The following is a 24,276-nucleotide window of genomic DNA, read 5'->3' as shown; positions in this document are numbered from 1 at the left end:
CTATAAAACGACATCCATGACGACTTTTATGACATACTGCATGGCCGCCATTTTGGATTCCAAAATGGTCATCATTTTCGAAACCTGCGCCCCCTAAAACCTATAAAACGACATCCATGACGACTTTTATGACATACTGCATGGCCGCCATTTTGGAATCCAAAATGGTCATCATTTTCGAAATCTGCGCCCCCTATAATCAATAAAACGACATCCATGACGACTTTTATGACATACTGCATGGCCGCCATCTTGGAATCCAAAATGGTCATCATTTTCGAAATCTGCGCCCCCTAAAACCTATAAAACGACATCCATGACGACTTTTATGACATACTGCATGGCCGTCATTTTGGATTCCAAAATGGTCATCATTTTCGAAATCAGGGCCCCCTAAAACCTATAAAACGACAACCATGACGACTTTTATGACATACTGCATGGCCGCCATTTTGGATTCCAAAATGGTCATCATTTTCGAAACCTGCGCCCCCTAAAACCTATAAAACGACATCCATGGCGACTTTTATGACATACTGCATGGCCGCCATTTTGGATTCCAAAATGGTCATCATTTTCGAAATCTGCGCCCCTAAAACCTATAAAACGACATCCATGACGACTTTTATGACATAGTGCATGGCCGCCATCTTGGATTCCAAAATAGTCATCATTTTCGAAATCTGAGCCCCCTATAACCTATAAAACGACATCCATGACGATTTTTATGACATACTGCATGGCCGCCATCTGGGAATTTAAAATGGTCATCATTTTCGAAATCTGCGCCCCCTAAAACCTATAAAACGACATCCATGACGACTTTTATGACATAGTGCATGGCCGCCATCTTGGAATCTAAAATGGTCATCATTTTCGAAATCTGTGCCCCCTAAAACATATAAAACGACATCCATGACAACTTTTATGACATAGTGCATGGCCGCCATTTTGGAATCCAAAATGGTCATCATTTTCGAAATCTGCGCCCCCCAAAACCTATAAAACGACATTGCGACTTTAATGACATACTGCATGGCCGCCATTTTGGAATCCAAAATGGTCATCATTTTCGGAATCTGCGACCCCTAATACCTATAAAACGACATCCATGACGACTTTAATGACATACTGCATGGCCGCCATTTTGGAATCCAAAATGGTCATCATTTTCGGAATCTGCGCCCCCTAATACCTATAAAACGACATCCATGACGACTTTTATGACATACTGGATGGCCGCCATCTTGGAATCCAAAATGGGCATCATTTTCGAAATCTGCGCCTCCTAAAACCTATAAAACGATATCCATGACGACTTTTATGACATACTGCGTGGAGTGCATGGCCGCCATTTTGGAATCCAAAATAATCATCATTTTCGAAATCTGTGCCCCCTAAAACCTATAAAATGATATCCATTACGATTTAATGACAGTGCATGGCCGCCATCTTGGATTCCAAAATTGTCATAATTTTCAAAAAAAATCTTTAAAAAAACAATATTATAAATGTGTAAACCGAGCACTTTCATTTGATACCAAACTCGACCATACTTTCTTGCAATTAAAATGACCAGAATAGCAAGACCCCTCACAAATGGCTTTTTAGCATTTTAAGCTCCTTCTAGCTCAATAACCTCTTGTTTAAGCCAGCTCAAAATTTAATGACTAAAATATAATGCCCTCGACTATACGTTCACCCAATTTCATTTAAATTAGAACAAATTTACTTAAGTTATTGAGTATCAAACTATCCTCTGAAAGTTCAGCTTAAAAACATTGAAATGCCGGGACGTGCCCCTAGCCAGCCGTGTTTTCAAAGTCGAATGTAAGAACTTCGCTTCGCTTCGCTCGCTCGTTCGATAATCTTTTACAAAAAAACTCGATCACCTCTTGAATAAACTGTTTGCTGTCCCCTACAGGGTGTAATGTTGTACACAATTCTATGTAATACATAGGTTAAGATACAATCCGCGGTATTCGGAAAACAAGATCCGTTCTAGACTAGAGAACTATACGATATGTACTAGATACGTTGTAGTTTAGATTTCAACTAGTTCTCTTTTGAAGCTCAATTCGGGCAACAAATGTTACTTTTACGTTATAGGTACTTATCGTAATAATATCTTGAGGAAATCGTTCAAGAGTATCTCTAGAATCGCGTAAATGTCAAATTTGACAGGTTATATTTTAAAAATATCGTTATCGTATCTTGGTGATGTCTAAAAGATATCTAAGTAATAGATGTCTATTTCAAAATCAGAATCGGACCCAATTTGATATGCAATAAAGATTATAAGTATGAGTAAATCACAGCCCATTAGCTTTATAATATCATTTTAAATATCAATTTTGTTTTGGTTTGTGGACTCCTTTCCTTGTGGCTCATTAGCGTCCATTTATAAAATAATTAAACCAATTAAAAATATATTGTAACAAAACAACGTTCAATGTAACTATATAATAGCCATTCTTACGAAAAAGGTAAATATTAGAGGGCGATCAGATATATCCCGGGCGGTGGCAAGGGCTGGGGGTTATCAGATTCAGCTCGTACGTCAGCGCGGGTTTTTTCATCTGACTTCGGCATGAATTGCCAATAAACCGCCCTCCAAATGTCGCCAGCACCCGGGTCCGTTTTCTAATAGGAATTGTAAATTCAGTTTCAACCCGAATATTCTCACTGTATTAATAATAAGCTTCAAGTAATAACAAAGCTACTGTAACGTTAAGGGGGAAGTACGTCCCTGTTGGTAGGGGAGGTAAAAGAAGTACTACCAACTCGTTAACAAATTAAGTATTTATTTGAATAAAAAAAACTAAGTTTTGAATAGGGTCGTGGGTGGTCAAGGCCCGTCTAAATTTGCACCCGAGATCCGGTACTGCCCTGGCTGGTCGAGGGTCCGCAGCAGGTGGGTGTCACTCGACAGCGCTGAAGAGGAGCAGGGGCGACGGCGGGCGAACGGCTATGGCTCCAACCCTGCCGTCGAGGTGGTGATGGTGTTTGTCGGCCGACGGTCTTGAATTTAAAATGTTCCGACGCACCCTGTGGATTTCCAGATGTCTTAGTAAGGTGTTCCTGCTCGCTCTGCTTTTGTGAACACCCTGTGATGATGATGATGGGACCATGGGGAAGCCGGTGCACCATAAGCAGAAAGCGTGTTTGTGTTCACAAGCAGAGCGGAGTTACAAAAACGAAGGAAAAGCACAGAGTAAAGAAAGAAAGAAGAACAAAGAACAAAGAAGTGAATTTAAATAAGTAGGAGGGTACGTACACATACTTACTCGTACCCGCCACTACGAGAACAAAGGAAATTGCTAGATCATTCTGGAGCTAAAAGCATTTAGCAAAAGATGGAATGGAACGTAATATTAAATTTAGGTTTTGCGATTAATATGAATCGAATAACAAACTACTTTAACACTAAAGCTACTTATTCTAATGAAACGTTCAACACTTTGCACTTACCAATACGTGGGTGCGGGAATCGTAATATGCGAAAACGTCGCTGAGCAAATTTATAAATTAATAAGGTGTCTGCGCACACCTCAATTAAATTAAAAAGATTAAAAGTCGTACGGCGCGCGAGACGACACGGAGGCTCCGTGTGCGCGGCGGTACGTGCGTATGCAAAGGTGGCTGGCGCGGACTGACGGCTCCGCGGACAGCGGCGGAAGGGCTGCGCTCGCGCAACCGGCTTCTAGATCTTTCCATGACGTCAACCAATAGGCCGGTCGCGAGTACAGTCGGTACGAATAAAGTGTGAACGTCCGAGTATACATGCAATACCTAATATAATTTGATTATAACTATACATAAAAATGTTTATTTAGTCTTACTTTACTATAGTAAAGTAGAATAAGACAATTTATGTAAATATAAAATTCATTAATAAAAGTGTATAAATAAATAATTAGTAAAATTTAAAATAATAATTAATTAAGATTAAAAAGTAAAATAATAATTCATGCCGTAATAATTTAAAATCGATTATAAATAAGTTAATTCGTTAAAATTATATTAGTATAAGGTGTAAAAATAAAATAATTAAAGCTTATAATTAAAATATGTACGTACAACGTTACACTACTAGGTGACTTTGGTTTTTGATTTAAAGTTTAAATCGAAATTCAGTAGCCTCAGAGCCTTACATAGAATCCTCAAGGCGGAGTTTAGAGCAATTATTTAATGAAACCGATACTGCCAAAAATACTGGGGTGCGGGGGACGAGGTGAGCGAGTCCCGTGCCGTGATTGGTCCGTTCAAAGACACGGACGTCACACAAAGACACTTTGACTCGAAAATGGAGTATATTTGTGGCAGAGGGGGTAGCGCTACTATGCTCAGTCTAGAGGATGTCTTATCTGTTGTACATATGTATGTATAATTATATTTTAAGGCCTTTTCGATGGTGTTCCCTCAATGTACAGCTTTAAAACGTTACTAATACAAACATTAAAATAACACACGACGACATGCGAAACACATGGACATGCGAAAATAGTAGTTTATGTGACTGCTACATAATGAGAGGCATTAAAATACGAATGTGGGATCACACGAGTGTTTTAATGCCTAATTATGTACAGTTACATACACTATTTTATCTAAACACATACTTAAAACTAATTAAAAGATAAACTGTACGTCAAATGGCGGTGAATGAAAACTTTTTCCACGCCTGTCACGCATTCGTAGTTTTATTAATCCCTTGACAAACGAATGAAGTCCCTATTCTCATGTCACTCGAGATCAAATATCGTGCGGTTTATATTAAAAAAACATACTAAATTGACGTTTCGTATCGATTACTGTTTTAATATCTATGGATACTAGAATAGAGACCCACTTGAGTTTTGACTGCTGTCCCAAATTTAAACTCATAACGTTACAAAAAATCTGTAATGTAATAACATTAAAGTACAGATTTTACCTACTAGGTACCACTGATAAGAAAGTTCTCATAGTAAAATTGGTTGTAATAAAGCTGGTCATTTCCTATACTTCGTTTTCGTTTTCGGCAGAAAATAACTTAGTCAATAATCAGTTTATCTAGAAATATTGTTTATCTACGCACATGTCATTAGTGCTCTTTAATGCGTTTAGAAACCGTATACTTTGTTTTTTTAGGATTAGAAATTTGGTAAACAATCTTGATGTGTCTTTTAATTGAAAAACACTTTTTATAAATCAATAACTATTACTTATGAAAGCAGAAGACTATAAAAGATCGTATTAGATTCATAATTGTTACATATTTACCGTAATTTATTTTAAAAATATTAAATTAAAATATAAATAAAATTATAAATTAAAATATAAATATTAAATTAAATATTAAATATTTAATTTATTATGTTTTTCGATTAAAAGACACATCAACATTGTTTACCAAATTTCTAATCCTAAAAAAAACGAAGTATACGGTTTCTAAACGCATTAAAGAGCACTAATGACATGTGCGTAGATGAACAATATTTCTAGATAAACTGATTATTGACTAAGTTATTTTCTGCCGTGGCTTCTCATCACGGGGGTAATAATAGTTTTTCTAAAAAAAGACTACTGTATAATGTTCATATGTTACGCGTATCGCAATCTGGGTGCAGTCATAAAACGTGTGAGTCACTTAAACTCTGCTAGGCGGAACATTAAGGGTAGTACTTAAATCTTGTCTAAAATTGGTTAAGCTATAAATTTTGTTTAATGTCTGTCGGAACGAGCTGACACAATAGGAGAAAAAAAGCTCGTTCGGCGGACAGGATTTCCCGACAGAAAGGCGACACCCTCGGAGACGCAGGGAGCACCGCTTAACGAGTGTCCGTTGTGTTCAAAAGAAAAATAAATCCCACCAAAATACGCCCATGTGACAGTAACATTAAGCTCTAAACAACTATATCCATCCATATAACGAAAGTAGACAATAATTTGTCACTTTAAGTAAAACATTTTAAGCGTCCTAGAAATAGTTTAGCGTCATAGAAAACGGCGTTAATATTTCCAATTAGTGCACAATACTACAATAGGATGTGCAAATGGAAGCCGAGTTGGAATGCACACTGTAAGAAATAGAAGAAAAAAGCGGCAGCAGCGGATTCAATTCAACAATAGACTGAGACAAACGGATTAAACTAGCGAAATCGATAGAAGAAAAATTTAATAGGTAATATATAAATAAGGCACTATATTTTTTCAATTCTGATCATTTTTCATAAATTTAAAAACAAACACCCCCAATATTTAGGTAGATAGGTATGTTAACAAAAGTACCTTAACAACTCAAACGTGGTAATGGTGAAAGGCTTTATTTAATTTACGACAAAAAAGGTATAGAATATTTTATGCTTACCTACTATTACTACTATTTGTAGATGTGAGATAACCGTGATGAATCGATTTCACCATACAAATGATTGATGGCGTCGACGTATCAAGAACGTCACGCGACAAAATATCGACTTCTTATTAGATTGTGCCTTCAATATTTTGATCAATGTACACATTTATTTAAAAAAAATGTAATTTATTTTTATACTTATATTACTAGAATGAAAATATATATTAGGTAACTTCTAGTGACTTTCCTGTTTTTTATATAAATTACTGTCATTGTTTACAATTTACACGCACCTATATAATTCAACTTAAAATATATTCTTTGTCTGAGTTCTGAGACAAGCCCTTTCATCGCCAACATAATGAAAACGTTGTTTGGCCAATTCAGTCATTGAAGAAATCACTTATCAGCTCTTCAAGTAACTGTCCCAATTCCACGCTTCCATTAAGACTTGTACATATTGTCATGGTAGCCATTGTTAAATAATTACTAAAAGTATGTTAACAGATTGTTGTAGTTTCATCGACTTACTTACTCTTGTTTACAAAAGAGGGTCAGTCGTTCATATTACAATAAGGTATATCTAAATCATATTGTGAAATTTCTGCAGACAAATAATCTTAAGCCAAAATTAAGACCACAATGGAAAACAAACAAAACCAAAGGCCGAAACCCTTTGATCTATTTAGACAACGGATCTCGTATACTTACAAAGTTTTCTGAATTTACAAATGAAATTACAGAAGCCAGTCAATTTGACTTTTAATGGAACAGCGAAATATAGTCTGCAACGAGTGATAATCTGGAAGACGAAATATATTGGCATATCGGAGTAAAAATTCAATTTTTGTAGACACAGCGGCGAGCGGCGATCCAGAACGGTGAATTTAGAGTCGGCCATTTTGGTTGGCACTGGTGAATAAAGTCGGATAAGAGCTTACTCGTAGAAAGTAAATCAACAGCTTACTTTACCGACTTCTTATTACAGTGCCGTTTTGTTTTCAAATATTTTTAGTTTGGTTGCTTACGATTACGATTCTACAATGTACTTTGGTATGAGTTTGATTATATATATAAATGATTGAAATGTTTTCGTGGCGAATTCATCACACGCCAATTGAGGCTAACCCAGGGAATAATCGTTTTTACTCTCTGCACTGGCACTTAAAGAGTATAAAATCTAGGCTAGACTAGTCACCTTTGTAAGCAAAGTTAATATGATGGAATCATAGATGATTTCAAGATCACGAATTTACAATATAACGTAATAATATTGAATATATAAGTACATACAAAATTATTGTGATTATTTCTCTGTAGTTCAACTTTCAGCAATAAACCTAGTTGGGAAAAAAATATTATGATGAAAGTAAGATTTTTAAAATCATGTATTAAAACTTTATATAAAATTTTGTTGATACAAGACCTTATTCGATATTATGTAAAATATGTTAGTGAATTAGATATGATCTAACTTTTTACTCGACGTCGGGAATGGTTATGATAAAATATGTCTATGTCAAAACATGAAAGCAGGTTCACTTACATTTTTTGTATCAACATTCAATGTACAACGTGTTTAAGGTATATGTATATGTATACGAATATGTTACACAGCAAACCTATGAAGCGATGTACTTATTCAATGTGTAAACATTTTTTTTGAACATTTACGTCTATTTGTGAAAGCTTTCACAGCAAAGCATCAAACCCAAAATTTAATGAAATTCTCTTAGGTCTTTGTTAGTTTACAAAGGGTAGGTACCTAATATACTTATCATAGGATTTTCTTAATACCAGATATTAGATCGTAAACTGTTAGTTTTATGACTTTACTTGCTTCATGCTTTTAATAATTTCGCATTTTATTTTGAAACTTGGTAAATTACATCAATATAAAAATAAAAAATGTTATAAGCTCAAAGCGAAAAATTCTACGGTTTTTCGACCATCGCGTTGTCATGTCAAAATGATGATTTCATTTGTTACAATACTCGAAAAAAAAAAACAAGTATTTTTTAGAGTAGGTACGTGACGCATACGTGACGCTAAAATGTTTATGTCCACTGAATCAGCATTAACTTAAAAAGAGTTATTCCCTTGTCGGTGGAGTATCTTCCAGCATTCCCTATCTCGCGACAGCTCTTTGACTTTTTGATACGACACGACCCCTACTTTTTCTTTCACTTGGTCTAAAAAGCTGCGCCTGGATTTTCCTCTACCCCGCTTGCGTCCTTCCTATCCGCCCCTCCAGGATATAGAATAGGGCTTGTATAAACATGTATAAAAAGAAATAAAAGCACCAAAATGAGGACACGGATACAAGCAATAAATTTTCATGAAGGTAGAAGAATCTTCCAGTACCAGCACTCAAATGAATATCGTTCCATATAAATTATTCGGAGCTTTTAAACAAAATGAATAGGAATTCATAACGTGGCCGAGCAACCCCATAATACTGGTTTTGCTTGGACGGGATAAATTTTTTACAAATTAATTTTATCTGTACGAATAAATCTTGCGAGCCATATTATTATACAGATATTATATGTGTATTATTCTATATTGTTTATTTGTAGACCTCGCCACTAGGGATTGCAATCCGGTCCGGCGGATCCGGTAATCCGGCCGGATCCGGTACATTTTTCAAGCTACCGGATCCGGCAAATTTCACCGGATCCGGTACCGGATCCGGTAAAAGGAATAAAAGCGCTAAAATATAAAATAACAGAGCTTAAAACACTGCTAAAATTTAAAAGTTCTCGCCAATATTCGAACGTAATTCTATTTTAATGCTCCCCTCCCCGCGTTCCCGCTCGCAAACAGCAACACAACAACTTGTTTGTTAGTTGACGCCAGTCTTCTACCGACGAAATATGTGTCGTCGTAGTGTTGGTTGAGAATTGAGATTCCCGTGCACCGTAAGTAAGTAGGTACTGAATTGTTTTATATTTAATTAATTGTGTTGTTACATGATAATATAACGTGCATGTTGTTTCGTTTAATTTAGTACAAACCATTATAGCCCAGTTATAATAAGTGTAAAACTGCATTTAAAATAGAATGAAGAAATATTTATAAGACTTCATTCAGCAGTCAAGTTAAATGTTTTGTCGAATTTAAAGTAAATAGAATATGTTATTATGTTCTCTTTATTTATTTATCTTCTCTAAGTTAGGTTATTTTATAATATGGATAAAAAAATAAAATACAAAAACATTTACAAAAACAATACAAAATACTTATAAACATATTATAAAAAACCTAACCTAGGGTGCCGCCAGCAGCGGGGCAAGGCCCAAGCTGCCGGTGGTCAGGGCCGCAGAGAGAGGAACCGGCGGACTATCCGCGCCGTGTCCAAATTATATTATTATTATGTTATTTATTATGTTATTATTATGCTACTAAATAAAGCGAAGAATTGAAAGCACCTTTTTGTGGGAGTTGTGGGGCTATAGATAATTAGATATTTTAAGAGAAAAAGAAGATTTTAATTTATGAGACTGATTATTGTAATAAGACTTCATTCGGTTACGTAATAAAAACGTTGATTTTTGAAACCTGAAACTGTCGTTGTATTAACCCATTAGAAAAATATCCTTAACTGCGCATATAACGCTAAAAAACATAATAAAATACGTGTCTGGACGAATTTTTCATCCGCAATACCAATCCGGCCGGATCCGGCCGGATCCCCGGACTGACGTCAAAATCCGGCCGGATCCGGCCGGATTCAAAACCAGACCGGATTGCAATCCCTACTCGCCGCTCGAACCCTTAATTTTTAACTGTTATTAAAAATTACTCATTCAAGTTTGTAACATAAAATCTGACACCGTTAGGTCTTAACTATGATATAGAGAAATATAGTAAGACAAGAGTGCTCATTCCATACATCAGTTTTGGTACCAAAAATACTATTATTTTCAGTATCGACATCTAGAATCGAGTAGCGGAATTATCAGTACTGCTACATCAATAGTCTTTTTGGTACCAAAACTGATGTATGGAGAGAGCAATCTATGTATTTTTTCTCTATGCCTATGATTCGGCGAGTGGAATAAGCGCTTACGTAAAATGAATATGTAGACAAAATATTAGTCAACGTATACCCATGTTGCAGCTCTGGTTAGAGTGAAAACAAGGATCGCTGGAGCATCTTCATTAAGCGCACTTGAGACAGCTGTTTGCTTGTCAGGACCACCCCTTGTTCAACGAGTCCACAAGCTATGTATAATACTTATGTCTTTAAAATCAACGTGCGCTACTGGAGTTTAACTAAATGTAGGTATGTATCTGGAACTAAATAGTTACTTGATTAGTTGTAAATATCCATGAGCAAATAAGTACATAAGTTATCAACCTCAATAAATTGATTTTACAAAGCTACGTAGGTGATAGGTTGGCGGATATATATGTATATAATAAAGTTTTGTCTCAAGCTGGTAGAGATCGGCAAATAAACCTGTCATGTTTATGGCTAACCGGAGATAAATAGAGTTAGACCAAGAAAAGTCTGCAATGATTTTGATAATATACCTACGCATTGATAGACTGCAATTTACGCTGGCATCAACATATCGAGTGCCTGAACAAGATAGATATTCGAATCCAAAACGCCCTAAGATGCTCGGCAGCGCTCCATCGAGTCTTAGTGTCCAAGCTGATCAGTAGACCGACCAAGATTCGAGTCTACAAGACTGTAATTAGACCAATTTTGATGTATGGGTGCGAAGCTTGGACGCTGACTCAGAAAGAAGAGAGCAAGCTCTTAGTGGCGGAGAGGAAAATCTGGCGGAAGATTCTGGGGCCTATCAGAGAGGAAGATGGAACTTGGAGGCGAAGGAAAAATAGGGAGCTAGAGGAGCTGGTTGCGATGCCCAATATAATTGGCGAGATCAAAGCCACACGACTCCGCTGGCTTGGTCACCTGGAGAGGATGGGGGAGGATCGTGCTGTAAGAAGAGCGTATGTGGGGCGCCCGGGCGGAAAACGTCCGTCTGGACGTCCCAGATACCGCTGGAGTGACGAAACCCAAAAAGACCTGTCCGCCCTTGGAATACCCAACTGGCGCGAAGTGGCACAGAATAGGGTAGAGTGGCGCTCTCTTGTGTCAGAGGCCAAGATCCTCTTTGGGTCTCTGAGCCAGTGATGTATGTATGTATGTATATACGTATTTAAGAACCTAAGGTCTGTGGTTGGTTCTGAAACACTGAAAACTGTATACTTTGCTCTAGCGCAGTCCTTGTTATCTTATTGTGTTTGTGTTTGGGGTGGGGCAGTAAAATCCTTACTTTTGAAAGTGGAGCGGGGTCAACGTGCTGTATTAAAGGTTATGACTAAAAAACACTTTTTATATCCTACTTCGAAACTATATCGGGAATGCAAATTATTAACAGTAAGAGGATTATTTATTCGACAGGTTATTATAAGGAAACATAAAACCCTTGAAATTATAGAGGATGGCACCTCAAATAGGCGTCGTACAGACCATGTCTGTGAGGTCCATAGTTTCCGTCTGGCACTAGCAGGACGGCTTTTTCACTACCGGAGCCCAAAATTATATAATAAAATAAATAAACTACTTAGAATTTATAAATTGACATTTAGAGAATGCAAATTGAAGGTTACAAACTGGTTGGCTACATTAACATATGAAGAAATTGAGGATCTCCTTTCAGCACATACATACACAATTACACATACACACACACTCACATAACACACGTATTTTAAACAAAAATAGGCATGCAAATTACCTTATTTTCATATATTTATTTTTAAGCTCTTCTTTTTACTTTTAAGTACCTCATAAATTATCATTGTCAACACTCTTTTACTGCTATTTTATTACTGCAACTTGTATTTCCGGGGTGAGGGCCTGGAGATCTGTAATACAGGTCTAACCTAGTTCAGACTCCATGCAGTCCCTCACAAAGGTAAATATAAAATCTAATTTATTTTGTAAAATTATCCTTTGTGAGGTGAAATAAAAAACCTTTATTATTATTGCAAGCGTTATTTATACGTCATAATTTATTTCATAGAAGTTTAACGTTATAATAACACTTGCACTGCGCAGTGCCGGCCCGAGCCCTTGATCAGGGTAGAGCGAAATCGGGGTTTGGCGCCCTTCGTTGAAGTTTTTAAGCGTATTTTGGGCCCCTTTTTTCCCATTTGCCATTTTGGCGCCCCCCTTGCCATCCGGCGCCTAGAGCGGCCGCTCCACTCGCTCTACCCTAGATCCGGGCCTGGCACTGCGTGTGCTATCAAAATCGTTGCAGACTTTTCTTGGTCTGACTATATACGTTTTCTATCAAGAACATTTATAATTAGGTACTAAATTTGATTTTGAGGCGCGTCGCAAGTGAAAATGAACCGAAAATGGATTTCCGATGTCTGTAGAAAATGACGCGTTTATAATTCCTAATTATAATTAATTCAAGTATCAGTCACTCAAAGAGATGGAGACTTATTTAATATTCATAAAGAAATTATTAAGTAACTGCACAAACGATAGCCTGTCAAACAAATTGAAATAGAATATGGAGCCAAAACATAATTTCAGCGTCGGGAACGGCATCGTAAAGCAGAATTTGCCTCCCACACGTTGAACGATCTTCTCACCGGATATTACACCGGCAACATTACAAATGTTCCGCAAAATAGGTACGTGGCATTTAGCGTGCCACACATGTACCAGAAACGGCGGGCTAAAGTTGCGCTAGCTAGAACGAAAATGCCTTATTGATTACCAGGGTAATAAAACAATTAAGAAAGTTTCACACTAATAGTGTACCTACCTGAACTGGAGTAAGTACATAAACACAAATTTGTAAAGAGGGTTAAACCAAAAAATCGTACCTATCGTCTTGGGTCGTCCCATTCGTTTTTTGCCAAGTTCTTAAATTAGTCCCATTCTGCTTTCGTCACCCATTCTACATTCGTCAAGTTCATCGGTGGTCTTTGTCATCTTTGGTTATATTTTGTTGTTTGCCTTTTTCTTATTCCGGCTCATTCCGGTATTCGTCATCATCTTCTTTGGGCATGTTCGATGTTAGTCAATTTATTTTTTTAGTCTCATTCGTTATTCGTCCTATCGTCTTTGGTCATATTCTAATTTCGTATTTGAGCGTTTTCTAAAAAAAGTGTACATTTCATTCATGTCTTCAAAATATTGACTTCTTGGGCTCATTTTACTCAGAATCATTTGTACATTCACGCCTCATACATGAAAAAATGTGTCCCAAAATTTTGTAAGAAAAAAAAATTTTCCAGTGCGTCACGTTCATACAAATAAAAAAAAAATCATATAAGAATGTGACGATCTGGAAAGGAATTTTTTGAATACATTTTTTTATGTATGAGGCGTGAATGTACAAATTATTCTGAGTAAAATAAGCCCAAGAAGTCAATATTTTGAAGACATGAATGAAATGTACACTTTTTTTCGAAAACGCTCATTTTTCTTATTTAGGCTCTTTTAAAATTTGGACACATTCTTTATTTGTCCCGCTAAATATTCGTCCCGTTCGATATTCGTCCCATTCGAAATTCGTTCCAGTCACTATTTGTCTTGTTTTTTGTTTTAATTTCATAAACAGTGATCCTCATACTTAAAATATTAATTTAATGTACCCTAAACAATACACACATGTAGGGGAGATTAGTCCAAAACGGGGACACAAGGCTTACTCCGTCGTACCGTGTCTGGTCTTAGACAAGGGCACGGCAGTATATGGCTACTTAGATAGTTTCAGACTGATAAAAGGTTTGATAACTGCTGTCAACCTCCATTAGGGCGACTTCTATGACACCCACGGGAGGAAAGGGATGATGAAATTGATAACCACACTGGGAAAAAAACAATCAACAAATATGGCCAAAGATGACAAAGACTACCAGCGAAAGTGACGAATGAAGAATATGATGGAATACAGAATAAGACAAATTAAGAACTTGTCAATAACCGAATGGGACCAACGACGAACGTGTCGAAAAAAAATGACGAATAATGAATGAGACTGAAAACGAGATAGACTAACATCGAACATGCCCAAAGAAGATGATGACGAATACCGGAATGAGCCGGAATAAGAAAAAGGCAAACAACAAATATGACCAAAGATGAGAAAGACCACCGACGAACGTGACGAATGTAGAATGGGCGACGAAAGCAGAATAGGACTAATTTAAGAACTTGTCAAAAAACGAATGGGACGACCCAAGACGATACCAAAAAAATAATCATGAAAATATTTTGAAAGTTAGTATAATAATAAGTTCCACGAACTTCTACCGAACCGATGCAAAGCGAGTAGGTACAGATTATACGTAATCGCTTTGCAAAAACATGCGGTTCGTTTACTGGTCGGAGTAAGCCACGCATCCGTGTAAGGAACTTTTCAAGCAGAATGGTATACCTAATGATACAATACTCACTTTACCTAATCCAATGTTAATATTTGTGAGAAATAATTTGCCAATGTTCGAACGTGTTGAGGTTACGGGCAAACAACAACTCCGATTCATAGGGAGACTACAGTGCCGCGACGCATAGAATCAATAAACTAAAACAGTCAAACATCCGAAAAATTGTAAATGGAACCATCTGACGAAACAAACACAGCCTGGGGGCCTAGCCAAGGTGACCATTGTTCATCTACAAACATAATGAATAATCAAAAGGTTACAATGTCCAGACCAATAGCAGCAGGTAAAATATTAATATATCAAGTATGTACAGTTGTACATTATTATCCACAAATAGATAACACTCAGCAGACTACCATTAGTTCTATTCAATTTAAAGTTACGACTAGAAATAAACCGAGTTCGCGTAGGTTGCCGTTCGAGTCTCGAGAGACGCCGCTTAGTCGTAGTTACCACTACGTGATTTCGAGTTGCGAGAGCGCGATCGGCCACTAGGGCCTGCACGCCAGCTACCTACAATAAGATGAATAGCTCGAAGAAATACAACGTACGGTTAACTAAATAGTGATATTTAGTTATTTGCCAAAAATCCATTTGTACGCATATAAATGTTACAGTGATCCCCACACTAGGCACAGCCTGTATCGTGGTATATTAGAATAATGATACAGCCATCAATATTTTTCACCAGTTATTTATTATTAATTATCAGCTCTATTTGTTGCCATCTAAATGTATTAATTGGTCCATTTGATGAAGAGTTCCGAATTCATTCGGCAAAATCAGACGATTTCATTAGCTTTAATTGTTGATTGTCAACGGGCGCAATTAAATTTGCGGTAATTTGCTTACCAATTTACAAATAACGCATTTATAATTGTATTGGTAATTAAATTTGTTTACAAATGCATAGTTAATATTATATACTTTCTTTTGAGGTTGTAGATGCTACATTGTCACCAATTATCAAGCTGCTGCAATATTCCAAATTATCTACATGTGTTATTACTACGGCGGCAGAACAGTTTAATTACAAACTATATAAATGGAAATAAATAGTACTCTTTTTCTTTAGGTATTGTCACGTAGCTTCCTCAGCCCGGCTGTGGGCTTTACCCAAGGAAACCACGGACAATATTTATTACTATAACTTACCAAAATTAAACTTCAAGCAGGTGCTACCTAATTATTTCCATCAGCTATTCAGGGCAAAAGGATCTTCAATGAAAAGTTAGTTTTTGTGATACATTATTTATTACTAATCTTTCAAACACTGCGAATTGTTCTACATGTAAATCACTATGTAAGCTAGCGTTAAGCACCTTATTCTACAAGTGTCAGTCGGTAGAGCGCGGTCGTGCCAACAGTGATTCTACAATGATTTACAAGCAGACCTATCTAAATTTGTTAGTACCTAAATTTTATTATCATTTGCCATCACATATGATTTATACTAAATTTACTTATTTAAATTTTGTACGAACGCTCCTAGGAAGGAAGGAAAGGGTACACCAACGTCGAAACGACGCTACTGCCAGTTCAAGCTCGTGGTGCCATACTCCGCTGTGCTGGAGCCGATTGCAGCAGCAGGGGTCCGACCCAACACCGCGGAGCACTGCAGCGGAACTAAAGCCTCAATTTGATGATCGCACCTCCATCCTGCAGACGAACGAGCCTCCCATAGCGGACTGTTCACCAGACACTAAATTATGCTTTGTTGATCATGGGCAGGCTTCCATAATTCAGAATAAACACCCAGTCAGCAGCTGGAAATTTCTAGAGTGGATTCATCTCACAGCTCTGACTATCCCACCCGACCACATTGTTTCACCAGCAGATGTTTCTGGCAAAATAACTATAATATGAGCTTCTCAGCTCATGGGCGCAGCGACTGCTGCATCTCCAGGACTCGGATCGATGCTACCAGAGCATGATATTTTTAGCTTCACTTTAGAACTTAAAATATGCCCATCCCGGGCGAAAGCTAACCAGAAAATGATCTCAAATCTAACTCTCCCTGGGATGACAACAATCAAAATAACAGTAACTATGAAATTCATGGAATCATTTTATATGTAAGTTCAACATACAGAAATAAATCATATTTATTTATCTAAACATATTTCAACCTTTATCGTATTTTTTTATTAGGTTTTTGATTTAAATTTTAATTAATATTATTCCATAAATTTAGAATTTAATTTTGAAGTAGCAACCCCATCAGCTTCATTTAGTTTCTTATTGGCTAGATGGTTGTCATATGTATTGTTGCTACATCAATGACATCCTTGCCAAAGAACAAAAACTATTCTCTATTTGAGACCTATGTAAAAACGTTAATCTGAACTATCCCTACAAAACGCAGTGTCACAGTATATTTCTTAAAAAGTTAATAGCGTAAGTTGTAACCCAAATATTTTTTTAATCCACCAAGCAATTGAAAACTATGACATATCGATCGTCTGAATTAGTACTTGCGTTTAATAGCAAATTTATAAACTCATAATAATTTAATTAATATGTAAACAGTCCCTATTTAAATCAAATGTACACGCTCGTAGGGGCCTTAACAAATAATAATAAATCATTGATTATCTCCAAAATGGAGTTGATTAGTATACTGGTTGCTTTGAGAAAGTTACTTAATGTACTCGTAAGCTCAGGATTAAATTTATTAATTAAATTAACGGACTTAAAAAACACCGTGTATATAACGTGACAGGCATAGACATAGCCTAGTGTGGGTCCTCCCACAGGACATTGATAATTGTTAATAAGGTTTTTTCTTTTAAATAAGAGTTTTCTCTGAGTTTTGTTATACATGTATATGATGAAACGAAACGCCTTGGTAAAAACTAGTTTTAACTGGGATTTTCCAGTCCCAGACTAAACTATATTTTGCGAAGTAACTTGTTTAAAGGGTTTTAAAGTAGCATTATACATGTAGTTGTACAGAAATGTTGTTCTAGAGGCTTGTGTTTTGATATATGTATCTTTTCAGTTTGTTCGTGTACAGTGTATACCTACGTAATAATGCATTGCATCAATCATTTATTAAATAATGAATCGTCTTGTTCATTCCGAATTCTGTAATCTATCTTCATTCCCCGTCATCTTTGTGGTTACTTGCGTCTTCACAATAACCTCATATTTGGGATAGAACACACTACAAAATCTATCTGGTAGATTGGTTTAACGTTTTCGTCACTTGATGAGATTTAAGGATCTCCTTGTGAACTGTTCTTTTGAATATTTTGAGCAATATATAAATACTAGGCAAATTTAGATAGGAATATCAAAAAAAATCTTGTTCCTAGCTACTAAGGCTCACAGATTGAATAATACGATTAGAAGATAGCTATAAGTAGGTACAAACAAAGGTATACGTTATTATAACTCGAGCGATTTTTAAGTTAAAAAGCGGCCAAGTGCGAGTCGGACTCGCCCATGAAGGGTTCCGTATTTAGGCGATTTATGACGTATAAAAAAAAACTACTTACTAGATCTCGTTCAAACCAATTTTCGGTGGAAGTTTACATGGTAATGTACATCATATATTTTTTTAGTCATTCTCTTATTTTAGAAGTTACAGGGGGGGGGACACACATTTTACCACTTTGGAAGTGTCTCTCGCGCAAACTATTCAGTTTAGAAAAAAATTATATTAGAAACCTCAATATCATTTTTGAAGACCTATCCATAGATACCCCACACGTATGGGTTTGATGAAAAAAATTTTTTTGAGTTTCAGTTTAAAGTATGGGGAAGACCAAAAATTTATTGCTTTTTTTCTATTTTTGTGTGAAAATCTTAATGCGGTTCACAGAATACATCTACTTACCAAGTTTCAACAGTATAGTTCTTATAGTTTCGGAGAAAAGTGGCTGTGACATACGGACGGACAGACAGACGGACAGACAGACAGACATGACGAATCTATAAGGGTTCCGTTTTTTGCCATTTGGCTACGGAACCCTAAAAATAGGTAGGTAGGTACATCAGGAAAAATCGTTTTTGTAAAAGAAATGTTCCGAATACGGTTCGAGCGCTCTAGAGTACCAGTGAACAAAATATTATGGCATCGATATGTGGCATGGGTTGTAGATGTAATTGCCACAAGTTGGCGGTCGACGATATTAAGATTTTGATGCAAATTTCACCTATGTTTTGTTTGTGTAGTCCCTTTTACCCATGAAGTTATATTTTTTAAACTGGAGCGAGCTGTCACTTTTTTTGCCATACTAGTTTGAACCTTATCACCGAGACAGAAAATTGTTCGTACCAGACTAGAGAAAACGGTCCACTTGAGATAGAAAAACCAGAGCCCTGTGTCTCACTCGCACATGTTGCCAATGTTAAAAAGATACCATTGTGGTAGAAATTATATCAATATACTACTGAAATTAAGAGTCCATCAACGTGCAGACTAGCGCCACTGCTAAATAATCGTGATTATTTAAATTTAACGAAAGATATTTAAAAAAGCGGCCAAGTGCGAGTCGGACTCGCCCATGAAGGGTTCCGTATTTAGGCGATTTATGACGTATTAAAAAAAAACTACTCTCGTTCAAACCAATTTTCAGTGGAAGTTTACATGGTAATGTACATCATATATTTTTTTTAGTTTTATCATTCTGTTATTTTAGAAGTTACGGGGGGGGGGGGGACACATTTTACCACTTTGGAAGTGTCTCTCGCGCAAACTATTCAGTTTAGAAAAAAATGATATTAGAAACCTCAATATCATTTTTGAAGACCTATCCATCCATATCCATAGATACCCCACACGTATGGGTTTGATGAAAAAAAAATTTTGAGTTTCAGTTCTAAGTATGGGGAACCCCAAAAATTTATTGTTTTTTTTTTCTATTTTTGTGTGAAAATCTTAATGCGGTTCACAGAATACATCTACTTACCAAGTTTCAACAGTATAGTTCTTATAGTTTCGGAAAAAAGTGGCTGTGACATACGGACGGACAGACAGACGGACAGACAGACAGACAGACAGACAGACAGACAGACATGACGAATCCATAAGGGTTCCGTTTTTCGCCATTTGGCTACGGAACCCTAAAAAGGGGGCCGCTACGTACTGTATCTTGTATTAAAGTACCTTTTGAATACATCAAACTAGTTTCTATGTTGCTGGATTATAGATTTATTATCTAACGACATTATAGCTCAAATGACAAAGCAGGTAGCAATATACAATGTAGAATGAGCAATTTAGCTTTATAGCCAGTAATATATCTTGATAAAACTGGTATTAAGATCTCTATCACAACGCTTTTCGAAATATATTCATCTTATAACTGTTAACAGTGTTAACCGCAAAAATTGAGATTTAATTTTGAGGATCAGCTAATTTAAACGTATATGTATGCTATGGAAAAAAGCTGGGATAACGATATAGTAAGAAGTTGATGTTAGTAATAAAGAAGCCTATCTTGTGTAAGCTTATTCACGTTTGTATGTGTATGTTCAGTCAGTTGCGGAGATAGTTGACCCCCTGCATAAAAAACTGTTTGCAAGCGGGATCAGCTACTAGTATTTTTGCAGCTGACTGTACCATACGAACTCTTTCCGGCCTTGCAAACACGAAAGGGTATACTTTGATCGACATCGCTGATAGATAACCCACTTTTACAGCCCATTGGAGTATATTTTAGTACATACGTGATTGTAAAATCGAGTAAAAAGACTGACCTGCTTAAAAGGATTGAAATGGATTGAAACCCTAAAAGTAAAATGTGTAGGTACATTTCACAGGAACTTAATACCTACAGTCTGGTTATAGTGGTGTTATATTTGAGAAATTCTTACTAAGGTACCTGCGCCAAAGATGGCCCGGTTGTTATGCTTGCCTACATTCAAAAATTTATATTTTTATACTGTGTGAATGGGTTCACGTTTTTTTTCGATATTCGCTAGGTACCATAGACAAAACTGCAAGTTCATATTAGGGGTCATCCATTAATTACGTCACACGAATTTATAGGTTTTTTGACCCCTCCCCCCCTCCTTGTCACACTTGGTCACATTTGGCAAACCCCTCCCCCCTAGTGTGACGTCACATTTTTTCTACGGAACCGCCAAATCGAATTAAGTAAGTACCTAAGTATTATTAATATTTTATCAAAATATTTTTGACGATATAAATATTAGTAATTTTATAACCCAAAACTGCTTAGAAAAGAAAATTAAACGAATAAAAACGATTATCGTTTTAAAAACTTGTTATTTAAATGTACAGCGAATAAAATAATTTAAATAAATTTTCGGTTACTGATGAAGTTAAAGTGACGTCACAAAGTTTGTGTCTCCCCCCTCCCCCATGTCACAATATGTCACATTTTCTTGACCCCCTCCCTCCCCCTAAACGTGTGATGTAATTAATGGATGACCCCTTAAACATAAAAAATAAAAATAACGGCCTTATCTGGTACAGGTCCCTTATATGAATAAAATATATAACGAGAAATGATAAAGGATAACGTGAATTAAAGATAATCAATGAACGGCACAGGTAAAACGATACAATTCATAAAAATATAGATAAATTATAAGAATGCAGTGAGGTCGACTGCGACACTTTCCAATTCAAATCTGACTGACGGTTCCACTCAGGAAGCCATCTCATTTCGGGCTGTCCTCAGAATCAGCCAGGAACCAATCCATTAAAGCAGCTGTTCGGGTCATTCAAATAAAAGTCACTGTATCGCAGACAAACACACTCAAGCATAGACTATTTCAATACTTAACATTCCATCAAACGCGGCCGTCATACATTCATATATGTTTATTGTATTTATGTGTGAGTGTTTTTTGCCCTGAGAAAAACAAATGGTTTCCGTTTTTACAAGCTTTTATTTAACTTGCAATGTACCTATGTAAATTTGTCAATTTGTCAATATGTAACTATGTTTGTACGGGGCAAATCTTGCAAGCTAAATTTGACCCACTTCCCAACTTCCAATGAAGCTGAAATTTTGCATCAATATGTAAGTCAGATGACAATGCAATATTATGGTACCATCGAGCTGATCTGATGATGGAGACAGGAGGTGGCCATAGGAAATCGATGATAAAATAAAGCAACGTAACTGTGTTTAGGGTTGTTAGAATTGTCTCGTTGAGTATTAGTTGACTGTGGAAAAAAAGTACAGTCAACGATAAAAACTAGTATCATAATAATCGAATTTTTACAAAAGCTGAAAATTTGCATACATACATATGTTGTAAGTCGGATGACAATGCAATATTATGGTACCATCGAGCTGATCTGATGATGGAGACAGGAGGTGGCCATAGGAACTCGGTGATAAAATAAAGCAACGTAATTGTGTTTAGGGTTGTTAGAATTGTCTCGTTTAGTATTAGTTGACTGTGGAAAAAAGTACAGTCAACGATAAAAACTAGTACCTATATTAAAAATATTTTTTTTTACAAAAGCTGAAAATTTGCATAAGTACATAATATGTAAGTCGGATGACAATGCAATATTATGGTACCATCGAGCTGATCTGATGACGGAGACAGGAGGTGGCCATAGGAACTCGGTGATAATATAAAGCAACGTAATTGTGTTTAGGGTTGTTAGAATTGTCTCGTTGAGTATTAGTTGACTGTGGAAAAAAAGTACAGTCAACGATAAAAACTAGTACCTATCATAATAATTAAATTTTTACAAAAGCTGAAAATTTGCATAAGTACATAATATGTAAGTCGGATGACAATGCAATATTATGGTGCCATCGAGCTGATCTGGCGGTCTAGCATGAGTTGCGATCTCGCGCGCGACTCCATACATCTGGCGCGACTTCAAGTATGGACTCGCGCGCGAGAACGCAAGTTGTGCTAGACCGCCTGATGACGGAGACAGGAGGTGGCCATAGGAACTTGGTGATAAAATTAAGCAACGTAATTATTGTGTTTAGGGTTCTTAGAATTGACTCGTTGAGTATTAGTTGACTGTGGAAAAAAAGTACAGTCAACGATAAAAACTAGTATCATAATAATTATTTTTTTACAAAAGCTGAAGATTTGCATACATATGTAAGTCGGATGACAATGCAAAATTATGGTACCATCAAGCTGATTTGATGATGGAGACAGGAGGTGGCCATAGGAACTCGGTGATAAAATAACACAACGTAATTGTGTTTAGGATTGTTAAAATTGTCTCGTTGAGTATTAGTTGACTGTGGAAAAAAAGTACAGTCAACGATAAAAACTAGTATCAAAATAATTGAATTTTGACAAAAAAACTTATCATGGCTCTGTACGTGAAGGTTATCCTATAATTCTCCGTTGACGTGCAGTTCGTCTTTGTCAGCAATCAACATAATAAATCACCCATGAAAAGAAATAACTTGAAATGTATAAGTAACTATGTACATATGTTTGTACGGGTCAAATCATGCAAGTTAAATTTGACCCACTTTCCGGTTTCCGATGAATAGAAGGTGACATTGTGCTATTGGACAAAATATTATTATGACATGAAGCTGATCTGATGATGAAGCTGTGTTTAAGCACTGAAAGCCCATGATTGTTCTGTGTTTAAGCACTGACAGCCTGGACGCTTCGGGCCTTCGGCCCTACTTCGCGGAGCTTGGCCTTCGCATTTTAGACACTTATACTAATTGTTCTGTGTTTAAGCACTGACAGTCTGGATGCTTCGGGCCTGCGGCCCTACGTGGAGCTCGGCTTTCGGCTTTTGCATTAGATATCCACACCAACGTTTCACGTAGTCGTAAACCAGTAGTGGTTGGCTATGTCAACCGCAAGGTTGACATAGCCACTCTATTTTTTTTCTGTCAAAAAAATTTCGCGCTCGCTACGCTCGCGTTTCGCGCACTTAGACACTTATACTTTTGTTTTACTTGTTGCACTTATACTTATACTATGATTTGGTACTGACATCCTGGACGCTTCGGGCTTTCGGCCCTACGCGGAGCTCGGGCTTCGGCCTTCGCATTAAGACACTTATACTATTGTTCTGTGTTTAAGCACTGACATTCTGAACGCTTCGGGGCTTCGGCCCTACGCGGAGCTCGGCCTTCGGCTTTCGCTTTTAGACTCTTATACTATTGTTCTGTTTTTAAGCACTGACATTCTGAACGCTTCGGGCCTTCGGCCCTACGCGGAGCTCGGCCTTCAACCTTCGAAATTAGACACTAAACTTATACTATTGTTCTGTGTTTAAGCACTGACAGCCTGGACGCTTCGGGCCTTCGGCCTAGGCGGAGCTCGGCCTTCGGCCTTCGCTTTTAGACTCTTATACTATTGTTCTGTTTTTAAGCACTGACATTCTGAACGCTCGGCCTTCGGCCTTCGCATTTAGACACTTATACTATTATTTTGTGATTAAGCACTGACATCCTGGACGCTTCGGGCTTTCGGCCTTCGCATTTAATCACCAAATACACAAATATTTACCCTACTTAAGGCCACTTATGCTTGACGAGTAACGAAGAGCTTCGAGCCTAAGAATACAAAGA

The 24,276-nt window shown here is 36.8% G+C and overlaps 2 protein-coding genes across 3 annotated transcripts in view; both read left to right on the top strand.

Moving 5' to 3' along the window:
- The window catches only part of LOC134647239 (dopamine receptor 2), a 193,525-nt gene that overhangs the window by 76,553 nt on the left and 92,696 nt on the right, over positions 1-24,276 (top strand). The window lies entirely within an intron of this gene.
- Positions 10,942-11,498, top strand: LOC134652784 (uncharacterized). Its single transcript, XM_063507952.1, has one exon. The coding sequence runs from the start codon at positions 11,061-11,063 to the stop codon at positions 11,490-11,492; it is 432 nt and encodes a 143-aa protein (XP_063364022.1). The 5' UTR covers positions 10,942-11,060; the 3' UTR covers positions 11,493-11,498.

This window comes from Cydia amplana, chromosome 1 (genome assembly GCF_948474715.1).
Source record: "Cydia amplana chromosome 1, ilCydAmpl1.1, whole genome shotgun sequence".
Classification (NCBI taxonomy): Eukaryota; Metazoa; Arthropoda; class Insecta; order Lepidoptera; family Tortricidae; genus Cydia; species Cydia amplana.
This window is presented reverse-complemented; position numbering and strand designations above follow the sequence as displayed.